This window comes from Solea solea, chromosome 4 (genome assembly GCF_958295425.1).
Source record: "Solea solea chromosome 4, fSolSol10.1, whole genome shotgun sequence".
NCBI lineage: Eukaryota > Metazoa > Chordata > Actinopteri > Pleuronectiformes > Soleidae > Solea > Solea solea.
The window spans coordinates 10,799,623-10,826,044 of record NC_081137.1 but is presented as its reverse complement, the minus strand read 5'-3'; the positions used below and the strand labels follow the sequence as shown (position 1 = coordinate 10,826,044).

Here is a 26,422-nt window from a genome sequence, read left to right as displayed (position 1 = left end):
TCAGTGAAGAAGTCAGAGGTCCAGCTACTCCAAGATGAGGCTGTCATTCATGGCTTAAAGAATGCAAGTGTGAAATGTCTGTTTAACAGGTAAAGCTTACTGTCAGAGATTGTCATTTAGTTGATGACATGGTATCTTTTTTGTGTTGTTTTTTTAACCTCTGTTGATTATAACATTGTATATCTGTATCTGCAGAAAGGCTGGTGGTGTGTGCACATCTACATCTGTGAGCTTGTGCTAATGACAGTTGGCATTTGGCCACTATCAGTGGATTGTTAATTAGTATTGAGAGGTTTGGGGGAGAAACACATTCCCCTCTATCTATCAAACAGATGTGTGTTTGATCTGCTAACCCCAGCTTACACACACACACACACACACACACACACAGGTGTACACACCTATTCTTCTTAGGACACTGCATTGACTTCCATTCATTTGGACAGTCTAAACAAAACATCATCTCAAAACTTTACCATAACCAGTTAATGCCTCACCCTAACCAGTTCCTCAGAAATTAAGTTCTGTCTCATTAGGACCAGGTTTTGATCTCCCTGGGGACTATTGGTCCTGACAAGGTCCGTGTTTATGACAGAAAAGGTCCTGAAGAGGTAACACAACAACACACATCCTCTCTGTCTTTCTCCGTCTCTCAGGGCAACTACAGTAAATGACATATGGAAATGTGTTAATGCAAGTGCCTCTCATCATTCTAATATGGACAATAACAACATAAAAACATCATGGATCTTAGTAATACTTGTTGTGAGATATTTCAGTTATATATACATATATATATACATATAACTGAAAACAACAATGTAGTTATTGTTCTAGCACAGAACTGTAAAAAAAGGGGAAAGAAAAGAAAATTGCAATCCTCACTGATCAATGTTGTTTCCTATAATAGCTTAGTTCAGTGGTTCTCAAACTTTATAGACCTGAGAAAATGTTGAACTCTTGAAGTAACACAAGTATCGGCAACGTTAAAATACAGTGGTGTCAAAAGGCCGAGCGAAGTCAGCTACGGACTTTTCCGTATGCAGATTTATTTCTAATATGATCATTTGCATCCTCCTCCTCCTCTTCCTCACATATACTTCAGACACTGGTATGGTGTAATTAGGTGAAGATGGAGCGCGAGATAAGGTGACACTAATTATTATTATATGATTAATTATGATTTTATTTGGTTTTTCTTTGTTTTTCTCTGTTCAAAATTCATCTGCTCCACTCCGATCACATACCCTGGTAAATACGGTAGAACAGTATTTTTGATTTTCCTCCAAGTACAACCAGAGGAAGCTTGCATACCACTGGTGGTAAGAGCACCACTGTTTGAGAACCATGGGCTTACCCATAAATGAACAATCTTATTCAACGGAGAGTGCAATAGAGTTATCATTGTACTCAATAGGACAACGATTCCCTTAAATCGGAGTAAGAAAAAGACGTAAAACCTGAGGTAGAAGGACAGTAATGAGAAGAATGACTGTTTACCTTTTTTTTTAAGTTAACCTTTAACAAATCTCTACAAACTCACAGAGAGCGGCATTAAAACATGATTATAGCTCTCACTAATGTCAGTGCCCTTGTCTGTTCGGTTAATTGTAGCACAGTTGTCCGGATGAAATTGCTCTGTGACCTTTAGTATTTTTATTTCTTCTGCCCTTCTTATATTTGCTAAGTGACGGCATTTTGGCTGATTAGCGTATACCCTCGTACACACACACGCACATACATTCACACTGTTACAAAACACAATGTACTCACTCCCAGTACCCCACTGCCATTGTTCTGCTTTATAACACTGGGAACGGAGCATCAGTCAAGTATATTAGCTGGATCCTATTACTGTCACCAGATTGCCTCTGTGAGCCATCTTAAAGAGCCCCCAGACAAAACTTCCTGTCATGTTAATCCAAGCTTTAATAAATAGAGGGATGTGTAACCATATTCAAATGGGGGCTCCTGTATTTATGCTGACAAAGAGAGACGGGCTATCACAGAATGACAGATGAAAGTGTTTTGCATGAAAGAGGAGCAGCGAAAAGTTTTTATCAGTGTTCATTCGCTCCTATTCTGTGGAGAAATGTCAAATTATTAAAATGGCCTTTAAAAAAAAAAAGAAGCTTAAGCCTAATCTAAGTAAAACAGTGCAGGTATTAGGGACGGTGGCCATTGTGAGTGAAATGAATGTTATTCAGCTGAAGCTAGCGGCTCATTTTATCCGCCTTGTTCACCTATTGATATCAAAGTATATACATAATACACACTGTGTCTCCTGAGAGAGATTTATGTTCATCGGAGCGGCAAACATTAGAGGATGCTGTCATTGTCGCTCTCCCTGATTCATGTATAGAGAAAGTCTGGTATTAAACTCTATTTCCATGATGCTTATTCAGAGGCATTACTCGCTGTGTCATTTAGTTCATGCTCAGACAGCAGCACAGGTGCATGCCTGAAGATTCCCATCACCAACAAAAGAGCTGCTATCGACCTCGCCAACTCGAGGCCATCTCTTCCGTTCACACTTGGAAAAGAGCAAAGACTTTTTTTCAGACCTCGTTAAGTTTGTGCTAGTTGATCCTTGACTCTGGTGGAAAGAGACAGTGTTGTATGAAATCCTGTGTGTGTGTGTTTTTCGCTGTGTGTCACAGGGACATCTCATTTCATTCATGAGCTTAGTGAATCTGAAACCTGTTCTATGTTTGCCAATTCTGCACAGGGATTTAGTACATGCAAGCACTATTGTCACAACATCAACCTGGATATGAAGGTTTTTCAAATTTTAAATACCATATAAACAAATATTTTGTATTTATATATAACATTATACATTATAGAGCAAGAGAGTCAAGTTTGAGAGGGTTTGGTCACGTGCAGAGGAGGGATAGTGATTATATTGGACAATATGACAGGGCAGGAGGAACAGTTGGTGTAACAGAAGAGGACACAAGGGAGAGGACAAGATGGAGGCAGATGATCCAGTGTGGCGACCCATAAAGGGAGAAGCCAAAAGAAAAAGAAGATATAACATATCATTATAAATATACCATACAAGTATGGATGAGGGTGTGATGATGCATATTTGCAAAAAAAACCCTAAACAAATTGCCATATTTGTATAAATAGTTAGTATTTCCATTTAATATGGTGACAGGAGAAAAAACATGTTTAGCCACTGTAATGAATGTTGGCAACAATATGAAGAATAAGCCTTTTCTGTATGGCAATGTAAGTGTCTAAACTACTCACTTTCCAACACCAAAGTCCATCGAGAATATCAGTGTTTTCATCAAAACAATACAAACATCAGTGTCTTGTTAGAAAATTAAATAAAGCAGCTAGCATTTAGGAGAATACGCTAGACTTAAGTTGGGGCAGATTTTATTCGATGAGCCTTTTGTTACAGTTTCAAGGTTTTACCACTTGAATGGAATGCAAGTCAAAGTGGAGTCCTTAAAAGGAGTTGCACAAACGCATGTGTGCGTGCGTGTGTAACATAAAACAAAGCAAACAAACATGATAATCCTGAAAGGAAAAGCACAGAGCCAGGAAAGGGCATGCAAGACCTTGTCGCAGTATCTCATACAACCACACTTCAAAAAACCCAAACTATCCCTTTAATGTGACCTACCGCAGGTATGAGCCTTTGTGCTTTTACTGCTTTAAAATGAAGACGCATTTAGAGGCTGTAAAATACTTCTTGGCTGTCAGAATATTTCAATTTCACAGAATCACATCATTAAGGTGTGAATTCTTAGAGGTGAATAAACTGATTTTATATTGAAAGGTCAATGTGTGTAATAGGGGTTCTGTCTCTAACCCCTGGAGGACCGCTCCAGTGTAATCCTTCTCATCTCCTGCAACCTCCTCACATGTTCAGCCCATTTGCCCATTTAAACAAACCTCTTCACAGCCCCTCTCTCTCTCTCTCTCTGTATGTGTGTGTACGTAGTGGAAAAAAAAAAGAAATCTGATTGGCTTTCCAGGAGGAAGGACATCATTTTAAATAAGTCCTCAATGTTAAACTGTTTGCTTTAGGGCTTAGGGATTGCTCACCTCTCCAAATACTATTTTAGCTTGAAAGCACAATATTTCCCAGTCTGTGCTTTCATATGGGAGAAGGAGGGAGGGCCTGGTGCAGCAGTTTCATGGAGGTAGCTTGGAGGCATACTCCATTCTGACAGAATGAGGAGGCATTCAGCAAGAGTGTGGCGAACAGGAAAGGGGGCCCTATTAATAAAATGACTCCATAATGGGTAGTTCCCTGCAGCTTGGCAAAGGAAGACAGGCAGATTGATGGACGAGGCCGAGGCCTACTTCCTCAAGCGTACTGAGCTCAACTGTGTGGACATGCCTCTGTGAGGCCAAACACAAGGCTGGTCATAACAGCACGCACTGAAGGAAGGGAGAACAGTCCCGATCATTTCCTTTTCTGCATTAAAAAGGTCAAAGTGGAAGTTTTTAATGAGCAGTGTAACACATCTGATGCTACTGCAAACGTGTCATGAGCTGGGTCAGTGTGGCCTGCACCCCACTAGTGGGCCTTGGAGGTACTGCATGTGGACCTCAGACTCCATTCAAGCATCATTTCTTTGTTCTGGGTGCAAATATCTAGTGTAAAACTATCTACATATGTATGTCTAGTGAAATATGACTTCTCATGTTTCCATAGTCACATTTTAATTGTGCAGAGTTTCTCAGTTATGGCCAAATTGGTAATTTTTCTACTGCTTTATCCTTGCAGGTTTACCGTTATTCTGGATTAGACAAAATATTTAACATGTCATTGTTATGTGTTTACCCCTTGTTGCGCTACATTCTTGCTAATGTGCAAATCTGAGTGTGTAAAAACAGAATTTGTGGGACCTCAAATCACTGAAGTTTGGGAAGCTCTGCTACGTGCGTAAGGCCCAGCCATCCTCTCAAATTAAAGCCGTTGCACATCAACAGCACAACATATAGAAATAAACCACACACAGTAACAAATACGTTTCAGTTGGCAAATTCCGATGCACTCTCGCTGTTCACATTAAGTGCAATATCATTACACAAGGACCAGAACAAAAGATTGCAGTGTGAGAAGAAACGATGATGAATGTGTGCTCCGACATGTTGCCTAATAAAATTAAAAAGGAAGGTCCTAGTTGTGCACATTTGCTTATTTGAAAATTGTTTAGTGTCATGTTGATAACACTCATTCCGTGTAGTTAGTCAAGAAACAGAACTTAAAAAAAAACAGACCTTGGTCACTCGGTAAAATTCCTTTTAATGTGTGTAGAAAAAAAAAAGCATGTCTGTAGTTAATATGTCTGATTTGAAGGACAGAACAGGATTACATCCACATAATTACCACCTCACCTCACCAAGTAAGATAAACAAGTCTCCCTGGTTGACTTTTACATTTGTGTAACACATAATTGGCGTCACTAAAGAGAAGAGCAGGCATGAAATAGAATTCATCAGAAATATAGTTTGTTTACAAGAAACAAATTATTTCTAAATTTGTTTGTGTCATTATTTGAGGCTTGCATGGCTCGAAAGAGACGTGCAAATAAAAGACTGTTTTGTCACAACCATGTCACAATCGGCCCTAACAATATGAAGCAGGCTCCTGAAGGCATCACTCCATCATCCTTTCATTACATTTCTGTGTAACAGTACATTGATTAGAGCGGCCGCAGCATGGCTGCCTTTTTAATTGTCTATTTGCCGATGTGAAAGCAGCACAGAGCGCTGCAGCAGGATCTGACACTAACCATTTCGACAATGCTCGCAGGCATTCCATGACACGCAAAGTTCAGATTTGGAATATACATCAGTTTGTATCACCATAGCGACCTCCTCGGATGCCGAGCAGGGGACCTCATAAATATGTAATCCTGACAGATATGAGGAATTGTCTTTCTCAAGTGTTCCTCTCAAGCCATTTTGTTAATGTCAACATGAAGGAAAGTTACTGGAATAAGTGTTGACATTCAGCCCATGGTGTATATCATTAATAATTACATACACAATCCCTTCTGTTGCAGGACGGCTGAAAAACACTTTTTTTTTCCTGTTGCTCTCATTTTTTTGGTAATGAGGTGTAAAATATACATGAATTGTGTACAGGACGCCTCCATGCCCATTCACTTTGTTCCCTCACTGTGGGCTTCATTCATACTGCATACCTGCCGATCTGTGTGCTTTCTACGTAGCATGTGCCTACTCTGACATCATAGCACACTGGTATCATTTGTCACCCTAAATCAGTGGTTCTCAGAGTGGGGTTCAGGGACACCTGCCATAGCCATTTGGTCCATAAAAATTAATAAAATTGTAAAAATTATGCCTTTTTATGAGCATGACGACAGATAATAATAATTTTTAAACCCCGCTCGATTTTCAGGGTTGAGACTGTGATTTATTTTAAAATGCTACCAATCATTTAATTTTGCCAATTAGGTTATGTTGTCCATGTGTCACAGATAGTTAAACATGACATTTCCTAGTATCCATACAATAAATTATCCAAGCCAAACTAATAATCATAGTCAACTTAGCAGATCAAGTCAATTGGTATTACATAAAAAAACACCTTTTTTAAAAACCCCTGTCAAAAGCCCCCAAAATGTAATGGACAATTTCACATTGCCTTTTCAATGACTATGCAAATTGATATTAATATAAATATAGTGGTTAAAGAAATAGTCTGATTTTGCAAGAAGGAACTATAAACAGACACATTTACTAAGAAAAAATAAAGAGAATGGGGTTCAGACAGAAATGATAGAAGATAAGTGTCTCTTCACCATATATTACTCTGCCTTTTTTATCTGTGTGTGTGTGTGTGTGTGTGTGTTTGCACTCTGGCTGTGTATTTTTTATCAGTTCTGCTGAAGGGTGCCACTCATCTATTATAATAAGGAATATTCTTTTTGGTAAGGAAAGAGGTTGCTTGCCAGATTAAACACAGCTGGCCTGACCTCTGCTGTGGAACTGGAAAAAACAAAAAGAAAACAAAAAACAAAGCTCATCTATCCAGGCTCAAGCTTAAGAACAGTGTCCCTTTTGCCCCCTGGTGTAATTGCAAGAGCTTATAGGGAGCGCTAAAATGTTGCCCTCTGCTCCTTGTTAAAACCAGCACTTGTAAAAGCGCTCAAGCGTGGATGCAGCACATTACAGCTCAACGTTCCCAGACAATGATATAGATTTCCTCTACAAAAGAACAATAGGAAGGGCTGTCACAAATTTGTCCATTGTCACTGGCTTGCTATCATTTCTCTGTTAATTGCCATCATTGTAATAGAATATTAGATGCACTGCACTGCAAAAACGATTGCTGATGAAGGGGCAGTGCCAGCTGGGTGTTCTCCTTCACTATGACCCTCATGTGTCAATTGTGACATGATGATAATAGTTTGATAATTCATTGATTTCTGGTTTGCCTGGATCACCCAGTCAATCAGTGGTCCCCCACAACATCCATTAGTTCTTTTGTGTTATGTAATGTGTATGTGGATACATGAATTGCCTCCGATAGGCCAGTACCATGGCTCTGATAGTGCCCGACAGCTCACAGCTACTGGCTTGTAGCAGGCCTAGCACAAATGATGGATCATTGGTGGAGGACAACATGTAAAGTCCACACAGAAAGGCCCGGTGACCTTCTTGATGTGAGGCAACGATGCTAGCCACTGCGTCCGCACAAGTTAAAGACACCATGAAACAGCACTCAGATATTAGTGACAGTGAAGTCAGTTTCCTGTTGGACATTCCACACATTGAGTCTTCAGATGCAGCAGCTGTCTGCTTTCTTTAAACTAACTTTAACATGTTATGTATTAGAGAGGAAACTATAGCTCAGATTTCCAACCAGGCTTTAAAGTGTGTTATTCCACCAAACATCATTTTGTAAGAGGATGGACGGATGGATGGATGGATGGATGGATGGATGGATGTTGGAAAGTATTTCCCTCTCTATTGACTGTTAAAAATCCACCAATCAACCATAATGGTGTTACTTGGGACGTTGAATGTATTTTGTGCCAGAAGAGAAACAGAAAGTCATATTTATCTGTTGCATTTGATAAAATAGATTACCTGTCCTTTTTTTTTAATAGCCAAAGAGCTGTCCTAACAATGTGTTTAATGTGGGATTCTATGTGTAATTTGGCAAATACAATTTGTAGTTTCTCAATTGTTGAGATCTCATATCAAGTCTTCCTGCAGCTAGATATTTGGCTGAGTTCCCGTGGAAGCAGCTGCTGGCTGAATCCCAGACGATTTACACCTGCCTGGTTATTTCTGCTATATATCATACTGAAGTCACAATTTGAAAGGGGACGTCTAATGAGTCTATTGACTGGACAATGTAATGAATGGGACGTTAATTGGTATGAGCAATCCTGCTCCTTGATTTTTAGTTTAAGCAAGTTTCATTGTCTAATTTGGACAAGTGTGATCTTCTTTCAGGCAGCACTGTGATGGAAGTTGGTGTTGTACTGCAGGTGTGCTCCAGTTACGCAGCATAAAACATTTTCATTGTGATGTCAAAGCCTTTTCTTCCTCGCAGCACAGCACAATTTTCACGTGTCATTGTGCATAATCATGTTTTGGATTACAATAATATCCTGCCACAGTCGTGCAGTCAGAATTAAAAAAAAAAAAAGGTAATATTAATTTCTAAAAATGAATAAAAGTAACTTTTTTTCTATCTGATTTTTTTTCCCAAGGTGAATTAGCCACATATCTAGAAACAGCACTGGCAAGCTTTTCAGAATTATCTTTTTTTTTTTTTGTGAAGTCATCCAAACTCAGCTCAGAGTGAGGTGCTGGCAGAGTGAGCCCAAATCCCAATAATCCTTGACACCACGACTGACACCAGAATTGGCTGATAAACACACACACAGACCACATTGTTCTGTCTACATTTAAGTTTAATTGAATTTTTATCAATTTGTTTGTTTCCGCTTTATTTAAACTTTTAGTCTGTTTTTACTCCGGGGCATTTGACAGAATTGTATTTTGTTATTATTATTATTATTATTATTATTATTATTATCATTATTATTATTATTTTTTTTTATTATTAGTTATTTCTATCAATCCCTACTTTTTTATATGTTTATTTATTTAGTGTCTTTTCATTTCACCTTTTATTCTGCTCACCTATTATATATATACCTATATATATTATTATTATTTTTTTTTTAAATTATGCCCATTATTACTCAGGTGCAAACTGGTGAGACAGTGTTTCCTCGGCTCCTTTTTGTCTATGTTTTTGTCACTTTCGGTGATCTAGGTGTTGGTGAGTATGTGACGTGTATTCGGTTTAAGACAAGTTTACTGCACTAGGTCAGAAACAGAACCCAAATCCTCAACAAAACTATGGTCAAAACCAGACCCTGGGTCACTATCAGTGGTTCATGTCTCCGTCCCTTTGCCATCAGATATGATCTACATCACTGCCAACCCTCAAATTGCAGGAAAGCTGCTGTGCCGGCCTTAAGCCGTGGACTGAATGTAAATGTGCATTTGACACCAATGTAAATCACTGTCATAATTCATTTCCAGACCTCTTAAATCTCTCGCTGTCACACAGCACCTCTGCAGGTTTCTTTTTTTTCTGTCCAGGAACAGAGCACATTAGCTTTTATTGATGCCTTTGTCCTTTGATTCATTATTCAACAGTCTTTTTTTTTTTTTTTTTTTTTAAATGATTATTATTATGTATTTTTCAGAGGTTGTTCAAACATATGTAGTTATGCAGCCAAAGAGGTTGCAGAGGTCGCCCGTGACAGGAACCGGAGGCTTTTCTGTATTTTCCTCATGGTCTTACACCAGAGGCATGTGGAGCTTCACTCTCATGTCGCTTTAATGTTGACCAACCAAGGTTACATCCATGTCAGCCAGTTTAATTTTAAAATGACATTTCTAAATGAGACTGATTTGCCTCCAAACAAGCATTTCAGCTCTATATTCGAGGTGATTTGCTTCCATAATGCAACACCTGCAAATTCAGGTGTGCTGGACATGCATGTGCAGGTGTGAATATGAAGCTTCACTCATTTTCTTAGTTAGAAAGTATACTATGATGATTTTAAAAGGTGGCAACATCGGGAGAACAACCTTGTCCAACAAGCATTTCAGTCGACGCCTCCACCACATAACATGAGAGTCGTGCGTGATACTAAAATCAACCTCAATGAGTCATTCATTGGGACATGCTCATCCATTATGAACCACATTAAATGCTTCAGAGTAATTCATTTATCGTGTTTTCTTTGTCAAGATTAAATATGTTCTTGCAGTGCAGCTCAGTCAGTCATGTCTGCGATGCTGATTTTCTCTATGGACACTGGTGCAGTGGAGCGAGTGGTTAACAAGCTTTAGTTTCCATTCACCATCACTTAAAGAAAAGAGGACACCCTCCCCGTATGCATTAACAAGTTTCACACTCCAAATTCCCCAAAGCTGCATTTCCTATTGTAGAAATATGATGAATCCTTCAAAATAACTTCCTGTAGAGGACACGTGAGTCAGTGCTGCAGCACTAGCGTAGCTTAATCTTGATTGGTTGCTTGACCAGACACTAAAGGTATCAAACCTTGTATGATAATATATAATTACTGGACTGCAAGATATCATAGACATTCAGATTTATAGTACAGTGTATCTCATGCAGCGCTTCCTCTCCGACTTTTTCACCTCATTTGCCTAAACACCCTCTCCCACAGCATACTGCCTCCTCATGCTGAAAACTTTAAATTGGTATCCTGGTAACTGTCACTGCTACTACCGGTACTCCTCCTATTATCACACCTGTCACCTTTGTTGGCACTATAATGTGAGGTCAATGCCTCCCAGGCTTGCTTTATTACACAGTCAAAAGTCGAAAATAGTGTGTCTTTTAAACCATGTCTCCTTTTTTGTCTTGGTTTTGAAGTAAGAGTTGTAGTATTTTTTTTTCTTGAGGATATCCTCGAAGCATCATTACACATACTGTATATGTCATGTATGGATTTATCAATCACATTTGGATTCACAGACAGAGGTAACACATCACTGGCTTGTGACTTGATTAAGAGATACAATAGAAGAAAGCCAACAATTTTCATTGCCAGTATGTCTTGTCAGGCCTTTCTAAGAAAAGGTTATTTGGTTCAAGTGTGTTTGCTGCAGGTCTAGTTAAAGAGCTGCCCGGCTTGTGCCCCCTCGACCGTCTTCAACCAACCTTCTCTTTTTAAGTGGCCGCGGACTGTTCCAGTGCATATACCGCAGTGAAATAGACTTGTGCTCTTTTCTTCATTGTCACAAAAGGCCGGGCACTTCGCTGGAGTTCCCATTCCCCTTTTACATAGTGATAAGACAGCCATTATCCTTTGAACCTTTCTTTTCACCCAGCAAGGAGAAAAGGAAGAGTGAAAGAGAAGGGGGAGGAGGAGGAGGAGGACAGAGAAAGATTTCTTCCCTGAGGTGAGCCTGGCTTCACCTCTGTGTGGTGGGCTTTTTTGTGAGCAGTGAAGAGGTCCTTAACCTTCTATCAGATGGAGGCACACAGTTGTGTTCTGCTTGAATAACTACATTGAAAAGCCCTGAAGCACGGGAGATGGTTCTATAGACTTCGCAAGTGGCAAAGAGAGAGTGAGTGGGAGAGAGAGAGGGAGAGAGAGAGGCCGGTACTGTATTGTGTGACCTGCTGGAGTGTGACCCTCACATGATGTGCATCTCTGTTTAAGTACCCATCAGTGCACTACGTGTTTGTGTTCTTTGTTGTATGAGTGTCACAGACAGGATGGTCGTCCATTAAATAATGTCACAACAGTACAGATCTCACTTTAACGTTATATAACGCACCTCCATAAATGAACTGTCTGTCTGCTGTCAGTGGTTGTCTAGTCGCACTCATGTTTGATGCTGTGCACTGTTTTCATACCAAGCCAACCATTTTGTGGACACTATTATGAGAGTTTCTCTTGATGGGAACAGATTATGGAGTTTCTTCATACCTAATGCAAAGTGGATTTTACTCCACAGCTGTGGGGGTGTTTTTCTCACATGTCGCTTCTTCAACATGCGACTACATGTCTATTGTTTTCTTTGTCGTTTTGAAAAAGAATCTTATAGACCATATCTTGCCTCATGTCATGACATTCATATAATATCGACATATCGCCCAGCCCTTTCAGCAGCCATCATTAAATTGGCTCTTGAAGAAAACGGTATATTCTCTGCTAACCATTTGTTTTGCACAGCCTCTGATTCATGCAGTATAGAAACAGTTGTTCTAATATTATTGATATTAGATGACAGAAGTCAAACGCCTTGCATTTCTGTCTCCTGTGTAAATGATCACAAGCTGTCAGTGCTGTCAAATTAAAATGTTTACCATAGTTGATATTCAGCCATTCCATCTTTGCTCTGCTGTGAAGCTTTCACGCTGTCAAATGTGGAGACATTAGAAACTGGTTGTGCTCTTCTGAGGCAAATTACAGCTGGGGAAAAAAAAAAGAGACGGAGAGATAAAAGATTTGGATTGAAGTTTTCTCTCATTTCATTCAACTCCAGGACAATATAATTATCTGGCTGGGTACTGGATGTAACAGTGGAGTTACCTTTCTGCCGGAAAAACAACTGAAAAGTCTCCGTGTTCTTCGTACTCTGGCTATAAAATCACAAAACCCCTGCGTGACAAATTCCACATCCCACTTCTTGTCACTTAAATGTGATTTCCATTAGCTGCTGTGGCATGATAGAGGTTGCGTTATGTGACATTACAAACGTCTGTTTAACTGCTGCTTCTGCCACAGGTGGCATTGCTTGGCAGCTGTTTATCTGATTTCCACGCTTTTTTTGATGTCCTTCAAACACATAGCAAACATGTCTTCTGTGTCAAGAAGAAAATATTTAAGAAAATGATCATCTATGAAAGTGCAGGTTGCATCACCACAGAGACAGGGCTTTTGAATGCATGCTCACTCTTGACGGGTTTATTTCCGTTTGAAATAATTACTGTTAAGTGTCTTATAGATGTCCTTATTTACTTTGTAGTTTCCCCATTGTACACAGTATCGCCATGAGCAAGTGAGGCCTCACTCTAATTGTTTATTCAAGACAATTGATGGAGTGATTCCTGCCAGCTAAACACAACATAATTTGCACTGCTCACTCACTCGTGACACTCTCTACTCTCTGTAACACAGATCCAATGCAAACCCTTTGTAATAAGGTGGTATAATTAACCTCCATTCACCTGAAGACTCTGAATCCCCACCCACTTCAGGCAGGAGCTTTTTTTTTTTTTTTTTAAACGTGTGCTCACTCAAGTGGATGACTGTGAATTTGTGGTTTCCCATGAGTACCAGTTCAGGTTAAGCATTAAAACAGTTCCAGCTGACTGCTTATTGTTAAATTTCAAGTCTTGTTACATTTTAGAGCTTTTTTTAATAATCTTTCACTTCACTCAGACGGACACTTAAACACTTGACAATGGGTGTGTATGATGCTTGGTGCTGGAGGCAGATTTTGGGAGTTAGCAGTGCAGAGTCTGAGTTATTATTGTTGCAAAAGTGATGGGGACACAGTTTCCACTATTGTTGGTGCACTCTGACTGACAAAAACCCAACAAAGACATTCCATTCCCTATGGACGATGATTTGGATGATTTCAGGTTTTCACAATTCACAGCTTCTTATGTACCCAGTGCCAGCAAAGGAAAGAGATTCCACCACATATGCTTAAACTATCGGTCTTAGGCTTTCAGTCATCAGATGTTTGGACCTTTAATTTACATGAGAGACGTCAGATCAACCCCCCCCCCCCCCCCCCCCCCCACTCCTCCTGGTGACCTGTGACCTTTGAAGAACTTTTCACACACACTGGCCCATTACCAACACATGGCATTAAAATGTGCTTTCTGTGATCTGATTGCAATCATAGTGCCTGACCACTTGTAAGTACACCTGAGAAGCATTGAAGACAGGTGTGATTTTTTAAACAGGAAACTGCTTTACTTATTTTGTTAAGTGATTTTTGAGAAGAGGAGATCTCTAACTTCTGCTGAAAACCTCCTGGAGGACAAACGATCCTAAAAAACTAAAAAATAATACAGCAAGAACAGCTTCAGGTAGAAAAATCATGGCATTATAATTGTTATTGTTTTGTTTTTGTTTATCATGGAATTACATTAACTTGCATTGTATTAATTGGCGCAAGTGTGAATGGAATCATCGACCAAGAGGATGTAGTATTCCAGTTTGCAGGATGAGTTTAAGCAGGAAGTAACAATTTATTGATTATTGAATGGTCACCAGGGTGTGATCAGAATCTAAATACTTTGTTCATAGGGGGAAATTGATTGCATTACATTTGCTCCTTCAGAATTAACTCAGGAAAGAAATAAGGAATGAGACACAATATGAGCAGCAGACAGAATACATACATTAACATGGAATACAAACATTACAAGAAACATTGCTACTGGTTGCAAGAAGTCTACGGGAAAATAACTTCTACTTTTTACAATTATAATCATCAATCAATTATAAACATCAGTAAACATTTCCCTCAGGAGTTAATGGTCTCAATTACTAGTTTCAGGTCTTATTCAGTTGAACATGTTGTCCGTTTTGTAAGGAATATATACTGTGGACACCACTGTGACTGACAGCTAGTATCGTCCAATAGGACCCTGGTTGCTTGTGACCTCTGTGAACGCCCAGTTTCATAAGCTGATACGGTGCGGATCAAATTGCAAATCCTGAGGCTTTTAAAATGGGAGTCCATGTTCTGACTATAAGACTGTGACCATTTCTTATTTACAGTCTGTGTCATACTAGTTAAACCCATGCTTGACATGCTGTGAATGAATTGAAAAACACAGGTGTACTGTGTATATATAGGTGACTTCAAAATCCAGCTGTCTGTTGTCAGCCCTATTTGTCAATTTTCAAATCTTCCGGGGCGACGCGAATAAAGTGCCTGAGTGCCACATGTGGCCTGTAAGCCATGCGATGAGTAACTGGGCTTTGCCAACGTCTCGTGTGCCAAATGTGTGGCAGGAGGGTGGCGTCAAGAGTGTGCCAGTACAAGTCTGCCTGGCTGCCAGGCACTACTCTTTATCCAATCAGACAGTTGAGCGTGAGAGTGAGACCCCCTATTCTTGTCTCTCCCCATCTCCTCCTGAAGCTTTGTCACCCTCCCATGAAAACATAGACACATGCTCATGTGCGCATCTTCTCCCCCATGCACAGCATCAAGCCTCCTACACCGTTACACTTACCTAGACACCATAACCAGGGGGAGAAAATGGTGCAGCCTGTTCCGTCTTGGTTTCTGTCTGCCGCTGCTCACTACTCCTCTGTCGTGTTTTATTTTTCTCCCAAGACAAAATCACAGGCTAAATGAACACTGTGTTGTTGTCGGTGGGTTTTTTTTTTTTTTTTTTTCACAGAGGTACATTTTTTGACAGAGGTATAGGGAGCAGAGTGAGTCTGGAGATCTGTTTATCAGAGAGGTGTGAAGGAAAAATGCTGTCTGTGTGGCTTTATCAGACGTGATGAGGGATGATGTTAAGGGAGAAGCTGCAGCAGATGCAGCTGCAAGATGAGGACAGATCCCTCATCTCTCACTATCGTTTAGTGGAATGTGTCTATCTGTCACTTCCCTCGAGACCGGACATCGGCGTTTGTGAAAATACACATATTGTTACGAATTCCCCATTTTTTTTTTGCAAGCCATTATTACCTTTTCTTATTACCTCACACCTTTTCCACGTTTAATCCACCCAATGAAATTGCCTAAATCCTTGTATCATTACAATTACAGTCTATAGACAGACAGGGAAAGGGCAAACACTATATAATGAGGGTAATTACTGTGAGTAGATGTGATTCAATGGGCAGAAAATGGCACAAAAGCTAACGTCAGAACTTCTCTTGTGTCTTCCAGGTTGATGACGCCATGCTTATGTTTGATAAGACTACTAACAGACATAGAGGTAAGTGCATGGCTTCTATTTTTGTCTCTCTGAAAGGTGAGAAAATAGTCATTCGATGTCCTTTCCCCATGAGATAACACAGAACAGTTCCATTTCACATGATATTAGGTGTACCATCTGTTCAACAATGGGAGCGTGTCAAAGTAATCAATAAGCTGGTATGGTGTTTAGAATGTTTGAGCATCAGATGGTTTGTGTGTGTGTGTGTGTGTGTGTGTGTGTGTGTGTCAGGTGATGCGCCGGTGTGAGTGTTTCAGAGGTGCTTAAAGGGTGTAAAGATTGTGAGACGGTGGGTGCTGTGCAGTCAGATAACGGCGTCAGATAAGGCCCAGAAGAAGCACTGACTTTATCTCTCGCTCATCGTCTCCTTATCTAAGATGAGCGGGACGTGTCTGTCTCAAGCAGAGGACTTTGCAAAGACAGGCTTCCTCGCTGCACCATAATGCGGTGTCGTGTATTAAAAGTGATAGTTCAGGGTTTTGTTTTTTTTGAAGCGGAGTAGTACGAGGTGCTGACACATAGTCAGCACGGACTTTGCTGTGCCTGCTGAGAACCAGTCTGTGACGTGAATTCACTGAAACTGTGGCTCCCAGCATGGACACAAGGAAAAACAGAATGTAGCTACACCTAATCTGAGTACTCTATGACTGAAGTTTGTCAACTATTCACTCTCCCACACCAAAGTCCAGATAGATAATCTGAGTATTTAGCTCTTAGATGAAATGGGAGCTGCTGGTCTACTGCTTCCTCGTTTACTAACTTTGTTAAAAACAAATGCACTGAAGTCACTTAATGACACATATGAACTTACTGGTGGAGACACACATGTGTTGTATAATCAATAACTGACTCAATTGACTTTGGTACGGGAGTGTGTGGTTTACAAAACAATACAGATGTTCAGTTCTTAGGTTTCTTAAGTCAGAATATGCTGTTAAATGCCAAATATCAAATATTTCAGTGCAGGAGTAACCTTCCATGCCTCCTGTTACATTGGTTTCATGCAGTGCTCTGGGGGGTGTGCATTGTATTACATCCTACGACCACACTTCCAAAAACCCTGATCTTTCCCTTTACGATGATCTGCATGCTTGCAGGCCTGACTTAACCCGCAGTAAGCACACAGCGGCCTGTCACTGCTCCAGCGACATGTGCAGTGGCTGTTACTGGCTGGATGAATCCTCACATAGATGTGTTTAAGGAACTTTTAGGAGACAGCCTGTCCCTGCCCGTGTATGTGTCCATGTATCATTGTGTGCGAGAGCAGTTGACAGGCACTGACAGGTATTTCCACAAGAAAAAGGAGCAGACACTTCTCTGTTTGTCACACCAGTCAGCTCACTTGTAGGCAGAGCTGGTACCGCGCCGTCTCACTGAACCGGGCTGAGCGCTGTTTTGCCATATGAATGTAAACATTTATTTTTCTATTTTTTTTTCTTTTAACACTGAGCGTCTCATCCACTCAGAGTGTATAAATGTTTAAGTGCAGTTGGCACGCATTTCAAGCTGCATGGGTCTTTCCCTCCTTCTCTTTGTACTGTGTCTGTGTGTGAACTCTGCATGTGTGTATGCTGTGCACACAAACTCTTTGAGTCTAGTAAACAGTTTCTAAGTGTGGAACATGTGAACTATACTGGAAGTGATCTGTGGCTTTGAGGGGATTTTGATCTGTAGTGACAGAACCCAGTGTGAGTGTGTACTTTGAGACGAAGTCTCTCCCTCCATCTTATTTCTGGCTCTTCTCTCTCTCTCTCTCTCTCTCCCTCTCTCTCTCCCTCTCTCCTGTCTGCTGCACTGCCAGCTCTCTGTGGAAGGGGATGGGCGCCACGCTCAGGGATTGTGTAAGGCATTTGCCTCTGGGCAGCAAAATGCCCTTCAAATGAAGACAGTGATGGAGAAACAGCCTCTGTGGCAATTTTCCTGATGACAACAGTCATATTTATATTAAGTGTGACACTGAGGCAGGTGGCAGGTGCAGTTCTTCCTGCCCTTTCGGATTTCCACTAACTAACATTTTGATTATTTGTTTCAATAGGGATTTGAAATGGTAGATATGTGCCACTTTCGTCCTAAAATACAACTGGTCTTCCTCGATGAATTGCATAGAATATTATGGACCCATAAGAAAATTTGAATAATTCATCAGAGCCAATGGTGCGATTGTGTAATATTAATGGATCATCTGCCCCCATGGCCACAAATGAAAAGGACACTGAATATATTATAAGTGAAACCAAATGCCTGCCCCCACTTTACCACTTTACCCTTCCAATCAAGTGATGGGCATCTAGCAGCTTGCGGTCCAAATCAATTTTCCACCTGTGATCATTTTCATCTTACAGATTGATTCATGAAAAAATAATCCCCGGGTTTTTTTTCCGCGGCACTGCAGTAGGAATAATACATTCTTTATTTAACATTTCATATGTTACACGATGCAATTCTCAAAAAAAAAAAGAAAAAAGAAAACACATTACCTTATCCACAATTGTAAGTCTGTAAAGTGACTTTTTGCAAAAACTTGAGGGAATACGACCATCATAGACACCCTTTCATTTACAGGTGTCACGTCTGTACATTTGAAAATCTCTCGCTCAAATTCTTAAATATGCAACAAGAACGATTCTGCCTCACAAAATATTGAAAACAAATATTATTGATGTAAATGCAGCAATAGATTAGTGATGTTTTGAGCTGAGCCGGCAGTGTCACACCTCAGTTGCACTCTCTCCTCACAAGTTCTACCTGTATAAAAATAGACAAGTCGCTGTTGTGGCAGAAAGTAGTTCAAAGCGTCCAGTTGAAGATGGATGTCTGGATTTCCTTAAAAGAAAACGTGTCATTTGGCTAAAAATACTTCAGACAAGGAGAGAGATAAGACTTAATATTGGTGTGACATTCCGACAACATGACTTAGGGCTAGTCCTTCGGTAGTTACTTGACTCATCAAGTAACTACCGTCTGTTTTCCTAACTCGAATCCCGCTCACATGGTCACCATTTTCAGAGCGATGATGTCAGCACTGGCATGCTCAACTGAAATGATTAGTGGCGCTCAAGTATGTGTGGGGTTGTAATACTTCAGCTGTAATGGAAGTGAGTTCTATGATGCTCCACACTGACAGTATGTTACTGAGATGTGTACAAAGTAAGGCAAGGCAATTGTATGTGTGTGGCACATTTCATGCACACAAACTTGAGAGAAAAAAATAATTAAAAGAAATTTAAAGATATGATATGTATACTGTTTCTGCATTAAACATCTAATAAAAAAAATTACTCTTTAAATCTAAAGAAACCCAAATGTCTATTATATTCTTAACTCTACTGGGGCAAATCCCCCATAAAACACCAGAGTGAGAAAGCAGATATTTGATAGTATTACATAGTTGTTGTTTATATTTAAAAGTGTATCATAATTACTCATTGTTTGCTGAGCATTCTGCTTTCACAGCTCTCCCCATAAAGAGCAAATGCACTGGGAAACCAAATTAGACAACAAATCCCATGATGCCACACTGCTGGTGTCATCAAACTTGGTCTTTTGGTATTAATTTGATTGAGGGACCCCTAGAGGCAGAATTATATTTATTTCATAAGTTTTGTGCAGAGCAGAGATAACTCAGCAGAAAATGCCACTGGGATGAAAATCGCTCTAAAACGGTTTCAAATGCAATTGAAGCCGTTTAAAACAGCTTCCAATCAGAGCTGAGATAAAGGTAAATCACACATCAGAAAAAGAGAGACATTTACAAAAACTAAAAAGGATACAGTTCAACGTAGAGAATGGTTTCTCATTCTTAAAATCTCTGATGAGCAAAATACAAGACCAAGAACAAACATATTAAGACCAGATTTATTTGTTGTGACTGTGTGAGCAGCCTTTGACCATGCAGACAAAAACAGTGTGTGATGTTACAGATGATCTCTGATACGCTTGTTGTGCATCACACAAAGATTCCAGCACCTTTTATTTTAACGTTTATTTTTGCAATTTGTTTGGATTGCATATACCACTATGACACTTTGTTTATGATGTATATGAGATGCGTGATCACCACTTGATTGTGAGTGTGTTTTCTTTGTGGGCTGTGGTGAATTGGATAGAGGACAAACGTCACACTCCACTAGTAGCAGCATTGTCCTTCAGACGCTCGCTGTGAGGCTGGAGAGGCGACAGCCAGAGGAGACTCTTTCTACCCTTCTGGTTTTCTCTGCTCATTTTCTTTGACTATATCTCTCACCGTCATTCTCTCTTCTCTCCTTTTCTTTCACACAGTTGCACTATTTCTGTCCCACACCCTTCTCCCCACCCCGACTGTCTTTGTCATCCCTCCGTTTCCCTCTGTCTCTTCTGCTAGAGGACACTCGCTGTAAGCAAAGCTCCTCACAAAGGCACACGCTGCACACCATCTCCTTGGCATTTAAAGGAGTTGAATACAGCCAATTGTGTTGGAAATTGAACTCTGCAAAGCCTCCGTTCCCTCTGCAGCAGTTCATTGTGGACGAGTTCAGTGTCTTTGGTGAGCAGCTTGGTCTGTCCAGAGGTTGATGCCAGAGGGCGCCTATTGTTACATGTTCTACTGCAGTGTCCCCAACACTCCGCCTCCTTCGAAACAATCTTTTCTCCACCTGACACTCGGAAAACGGAAAAGCAGCAATATTCACATTAGCAATGACACTTTTTCACACATTTTATATCCATATTGGAGTATAGAGTGTGTGTGTGTGTGTGTGTGTGTGAGACCTTTTCTGTCATAAACAATAACCTTGGTCTAATGAGGCAGAACCTCATCTCTGAGGAACTGGTTAAGTTGAGGGCTATGTGGTTAGGTTAACTGGTTATGGTTAAGACCAGGGATGAGACTTTGTTAAGGCTGTCCAAATGATGCAGTGTAAGATGAATAGCTCAGCATCTTTGTGAGGTCCAAAAAAAATACAAGAAATCTATTTTTGTGAGGACATTTTGACTGGGCCCCACAACCTTTGGGGGGGTTAAGACTAGTTTTAGGGTTCCGGTTAGAATTAGGTTTAGGCTCTCCGGTGTGAAGGTTAGGGTAAGGGGCTAGGGAATGTATTATGTCTACTGAGGGTTAGGGTTAGTGCTCTCAGTAAGAATGATGTGTGAGAATGTGTGTGTGTGTGTGTCTGTAAGATTTTATCTAATTGTGATTTTGCTCACAGATATTGTAATGATTTGATTCAGGATATTTTAAAATCACATTTATGTCCATTAATATCTTTGTTATAGATTATGATGAAGTAATTGGTATCTCATATACACCTTTTTGCGGTTTCAAACAATTTTATGCAAGCTCTGTGCAAACTTAAAAATATAACTCTCTAATAATATGTATGATTTTTAAGTGGTGTACAACACATCACTATAATAAAAGCAGAAGCCGATGAAGCCTATCAGCTCCACTGTTTCTGTCAGTGGTTCTGTTATGCCTAGAAATATGGTGGCACACCAAAAGTCGAAAACCAAAACCGCACAAACCTGGTTGTGCAGTACTTTGATAGGATAAAGGACCCTAGTCCCCACGCACCCTGCACTGCTTCTGTATACACACAAGCGCTCCTTCAGTCCGGTCTGATAGTATTGCTTGGCAGAGCCTGTTTTTAAGTTGAACGATGCAGCATTCAAATAATGTTCAAAGACCAAACAGAGGCAGAATAATAACATAACAACAATTAAAGTAACAAATGGTCATACACTGCACTTTTATCAAAACTAAATATCAAAAGAAATTGTAATAAAAAATAATAATTGGACCTTGGTATAAACAATTTTGGACAATGAAGTAGTATTCTCATTCACTGATGGTACCATTTGTAATACATTGCAGCAATTAAAATGGTTTAGCTGTAAAGTGCACAGTCCAAAACACTTTGCTCTAGGACAGAAACAGGAGACACGTACTTGTCGTCATCCCTGACACCCTCCACGTCACTTGTCATGCCTCTGTTGGATGACAGGATGAGTTATACGAGTGGGAAATAAGAGTTAGACTTGGAATAGCCCAGAGTCAGAGTCATTCTGTCATCCACTGCTGTCCTGCAAAGCTGACATCTGATCTGTGAGCTAAAATGTGATTTTAACTGTCAAACACAATTGGTAGCTCCAAAGGAGAGTGTTGCCGAGGTGAGAGGAATAGAGACTGTGATGAAAGAGCAGCAGAGCAGCAAGTATTATTATCCGGCAAAGAATCAGTATTTAATTTGTACGTACAAAAAGTACAGTAGATGATGGACGAATCCCTTGTCTTGCTACTGATCCTTAAATAAGAGCTACTTTGCCATGCCATAATTAACCCTCCCTCTCTCAACCACATTACCACTCTCTTCATCATCACATCTCATGTCGCATAATTCCACGCGGGACCATTTCTGACTCTGTAGCATACATATACACTTCATCTGATTTGATTATTCACAAGCAGCAGCTCAGCATCATACCTATGAGCCGCATGAACCACCAAGTACGTGCAATGCAAATTAGTGCATTACATCCTGATGCTAAATGACTCTCCTCCAGTTATAAGTAGCTGTTTAATTGGGTCAAAAATGCACACGTCAGTGATTGTTTGTTTCATGCTCCTAAAAAACAGTGTCAGCCCTGCACTTTTCATCAAGGTCTTCATGTTCATTCCTTTTTTTCCCATTTAATTACTGTGACTTCGAAAAAATGAAGGTACATTATTTTTGGGCGATACCCAGGTTTCTCCTACCTTTTTTTTAATAAACACCATTAAGAAAGATGATGAAATCCCAGAGTAACTTTCTTTTAATATGGTTTTACAATAGTTTGTTAGCAGGCAGCAGCCATTAGGGCAGCTTTATAATGACTGTGTGACTGATTGTAAGCAGAATTCCTTCCTTATTTGTATGATGCAAGTAATAGTAATATGCAACAGTAATGGGGAGCAGGGGTAAAGAGACGTAGGCTGAATTGTTTTAGTCACAAGGCAGCGGTGTATGAGGGAGCGACAGAGCGAGGCACATATTAGACACAATGTTCCTGGAGAGGAAGGGGAATCTTGGTTTTGTGCAAGGACGAGGCCAAGGCTGTGTGAGTTTGTGCATAGGCTGTTTTCGTCTTCTTTTTTTTTCTTTCTGCGGGCTTAAAGGGCTGGTTTTCTTGCTGGCAGACAAACAGAAGGCTGTATTGTGTGTCTCTGTAATCTCTTTACCTGGATTGGCAGCAAAGCTAGCAAGTGCAGCTCCCAGTGTAAAATTGGCACCGAGGAGTCAATGTCACACTGAGCGAGCTGCCTTCCAAACAACCAAAAAACTGGTTGTGTCTCTGTGAAGCTGTGTGTGCAAATTAAGTTTTTTGTTCCTAGTGTTTGCCCAAGCCTACAAATATGCAGCATTTTCCTGAAGCCTTGCAAGATTCTATTATTATTTAGTGGCTGTTGTGTGTGTATGTATGTGTGGGTTGTGTTTTTTTTTAAAATTTAAAAACTATGCATTGAAGAGCAGAAGTCTTTGCCCTAGGATACACAAGCTCATACTCTAACAAAGGCTTGAGTGGTATTAGATGTCATTATACACCAACTATTTGACATAAATTTGCTTCTCCCGCCTCACTGGACGAGAAGCAAAAAATAATTGGCCTCATTATCTTTCATCTCTTTGGCATATTACATTCATTATTTTCTACAAAGACTGCCAGTATGAGTCCTGTAACCTGGGAAGCAGCGCTGCACCTCCACAGGTTTAACTGTTGCTTCCTGAAAGGCCCCGGTGTTTGACGTCACCACAATGCCTCATCAGCCACCGGTGCTAGGGATTGAACATGGCCGACTGAGCGGAGGGTGTCTGCCTGCAAAGTGATTGCTGGCTCATTGACTGAGTGGGAGAGGGAGGGGGCTGAAACGGAACAACTGCAGTTGGGGAAGAAATGGGAAGGGAAAAGGATAGGGTGGACTTAGTGCAAGAAAAAAAGAAACAGGAAAAGTAGAATGAAGGCGCAGGGAGGGTAGAAAAGGAGAAGGAAATAAAGAAAAAGGAGAGTGGCTCAGTAGGAAGCTTCCCCCTGCTGGCTCCTCTGGCTGGAAGCTGCTGCCGATGGCTTCAAAAGAGCGCCAGGCAGTCTAGGCCTCCGCTTTTAGCAATTAGAGATCACTCCAGCAGATGCCTCCTGGCCAGCCTGCAAATCCCTCAAAAATACCCTCTGATTACTACTGTAGGACACAGGCTGTTTATCAAATGGATCTAGCACTGCTGAGAGTGAGGTTTGATAATGCCTTCTTTTGTTCAGGCAAAAGAGAAAGAGAGGGAGAAAGAGAGAACAGGGTCATTTGAGATTTAAAGATGGATTTTCTTCATGAAAAGCATGAATTTCCATTGGGTGTGTGTCTGTGGGGGGGGCATGAGTTACCAGTTATTTAAATTGTCACCCAAATATTTCCGCGAATAAATGGATACTGCTGTTTCTTTTTCTTTCTTTCTTTCTTTTTTTTTCATGAGAATAAAACCTAGGTGGAACTTAAATGCAGGTCTTTTGTCGGTTAATATCCTCCACTGCCAATCCCTTGTTAAACAACTGAATCCCTGTGTGCTCTGCACGAGTTATAGCGTTTACAGATCGCAGCTCCTGTGATGACTGTAAAGCAGCCATGGTCCAGAGCCTTTTTTATGCACACAGATACATTATCTTTCATGGTGAGGTGTCAGACGCAACAAGCAAGTGGTTGTCGTTTGGACATGATCTGTTGCAGCGTGTCTTTGTCACACCGAGATGAACATATCAACTTTTTTGGAATGCGATCATTTTCAATGCAGTTTTGCCCCACAAACGGGTCAATTTTCCCGGGCTGGAGCGAGTGCAGCGGGGGAGGAAGTGTCGTTAATCTAGAGCAAGGTAAGAAACAGCAGAGAGAGAGAGAGGAGGAGGACGTAGCGGTTCTGTAGATGAGTGATGTAGGAGGTGCTGCGTGCACGGGGAGTGGACAGACAGATTCAGGCTGCAGGTGAGAGGGAAGATGCAGAGAGAGCCCACTCGACAGATGATAGTCACAGTGGAGGGGGGGGGATCTGAGACACTTAATTTCAGCTATTCTCCATTATGGCCAAATAAAATGACCGACTCTGATAGAGTGAACCTTGTACGTGTGATGGCAAAATGAACGCCTTTCTCAGAGAGGGCAAAGGAATTGCCAGGAGATGCTGAAGGCAGGAAATTCCCAAAATATATGACGTATACCCATTCCCGGGAAAAATGGATACGGACTGGATGATATATAACAGCTCAAAAAAGGCCTTGCCTTTCTCTTATGAAGTAGAGACAAAGTCAACCCATGCACTAAGTTCTACAGAAGGGATGAAAATATCCTAAAATACCAAAACATTTATGAGAGGAGGAAGGAGGGAAAAAATAAAAAAAGAGAGCATGGAGCAGAGAGGAGGAGAGTATAGGCAGAAGAGAGTAAGAGAGAAGAGGGAAGGAGCAAAGAGGAGGTGAAGACAGAATACAGTATCTGCCCTGTTTTTAATGGTAAATATGAATTTATTTCCTACTATTGTCACACTGCTGCGTGTTGGGGGTTCCATCTAAGATAGCTCAGATCTATAAAATCTAAACCTAACACGGGAAACTGAGAGAGATGTCCACCACCACCAAAAGCAGGTAAAAGCATCAACACATTTGTGCTATTAACAGATGAGTTGTTTAAGACTATATTGGCCTGATGTATTTGCCACTATACCTAATTTTTGTAATATTTGGTATCAGACGGACAATTTTTTATTCAAAGCAAAAAAAGTGTTAGTGTTTTGGAAACCACTGGCAGACTATATCTTGACCTTGAAACAACATCAGTCAGACCTGCTCATTTCCTGTCAGTATTTCACATAGATCCCTCATCGTGTCCTTAACAGGTCAAATCTCAGTGATTAGTGTGAATGTCATTTAAATGGCAGAGCTAATAATATGCTGTAGGTCTACCTCCACCTGAGGGCCCCCTCATCTTGGCCCCATGATGACAGCAAAGGAAATGATGTGTGTATGTGTGTCGCCACTCTGCTTGAGCTCATCAGCGTCTAGGTGAGCTGGATTTGCGGCTCAACAGGAGGGCAACGCATGACTCAGCCCTGCCTGGGCCTTTGGCCCCGCCTCTTCCTCCACAGGGGTGTTTGCTGCGGTCCAGATCCTGACATTAGCCACCCAACAGACTCATCTCAAAATCAATAGCAGCATTACAGAGGTGGCTGTGCACAGTCTTGCTCGTATTCTGCAATGAGCCATGATGAGATATTTTTGACAGGTTGATGATTAAAGTGCACAGAAGACTCCTCTCCTTGTCATCTGTCACGTTGCTGACACCTGCCCCTCTATCGGTGTTGCTGTACAGTCACGTGTGCATCTTAAGGTTTGCCTCACAGAACGGATGAGTTTGGTTTTGAGTTGTTTTGAGTCCACTGTGCC

At 40.7% G+C, this 26,422-nt stretch overlaps 1 protein-coding gene across 7 annotated transcripts in view; it reads left to right on the top strand.

The window, feature by feature from the left end:
• LOC131458280 (RNA-binding protein Musashi homolog 2) overlaps positions 1–26,422 on the top strand; it is a 313,476-nt gene that overhangs the window by 166,496 nt on the left and 120,558 nt on the right. For all 7 annotated transcript variants that reach the window (XM_058627237.1, XM_058627235.1, XM_058627233.1 and 4 more), the window contains exon 7: positions 15,943–15,991. In XM_058627237.1, the coding sequence (XP_058483220.1) occupies positions 15,943–15,991 (49 nt within the window). The remainder of the gene's footprint in view (positions 1–15,942; positions 15,992–26,422) is intronic.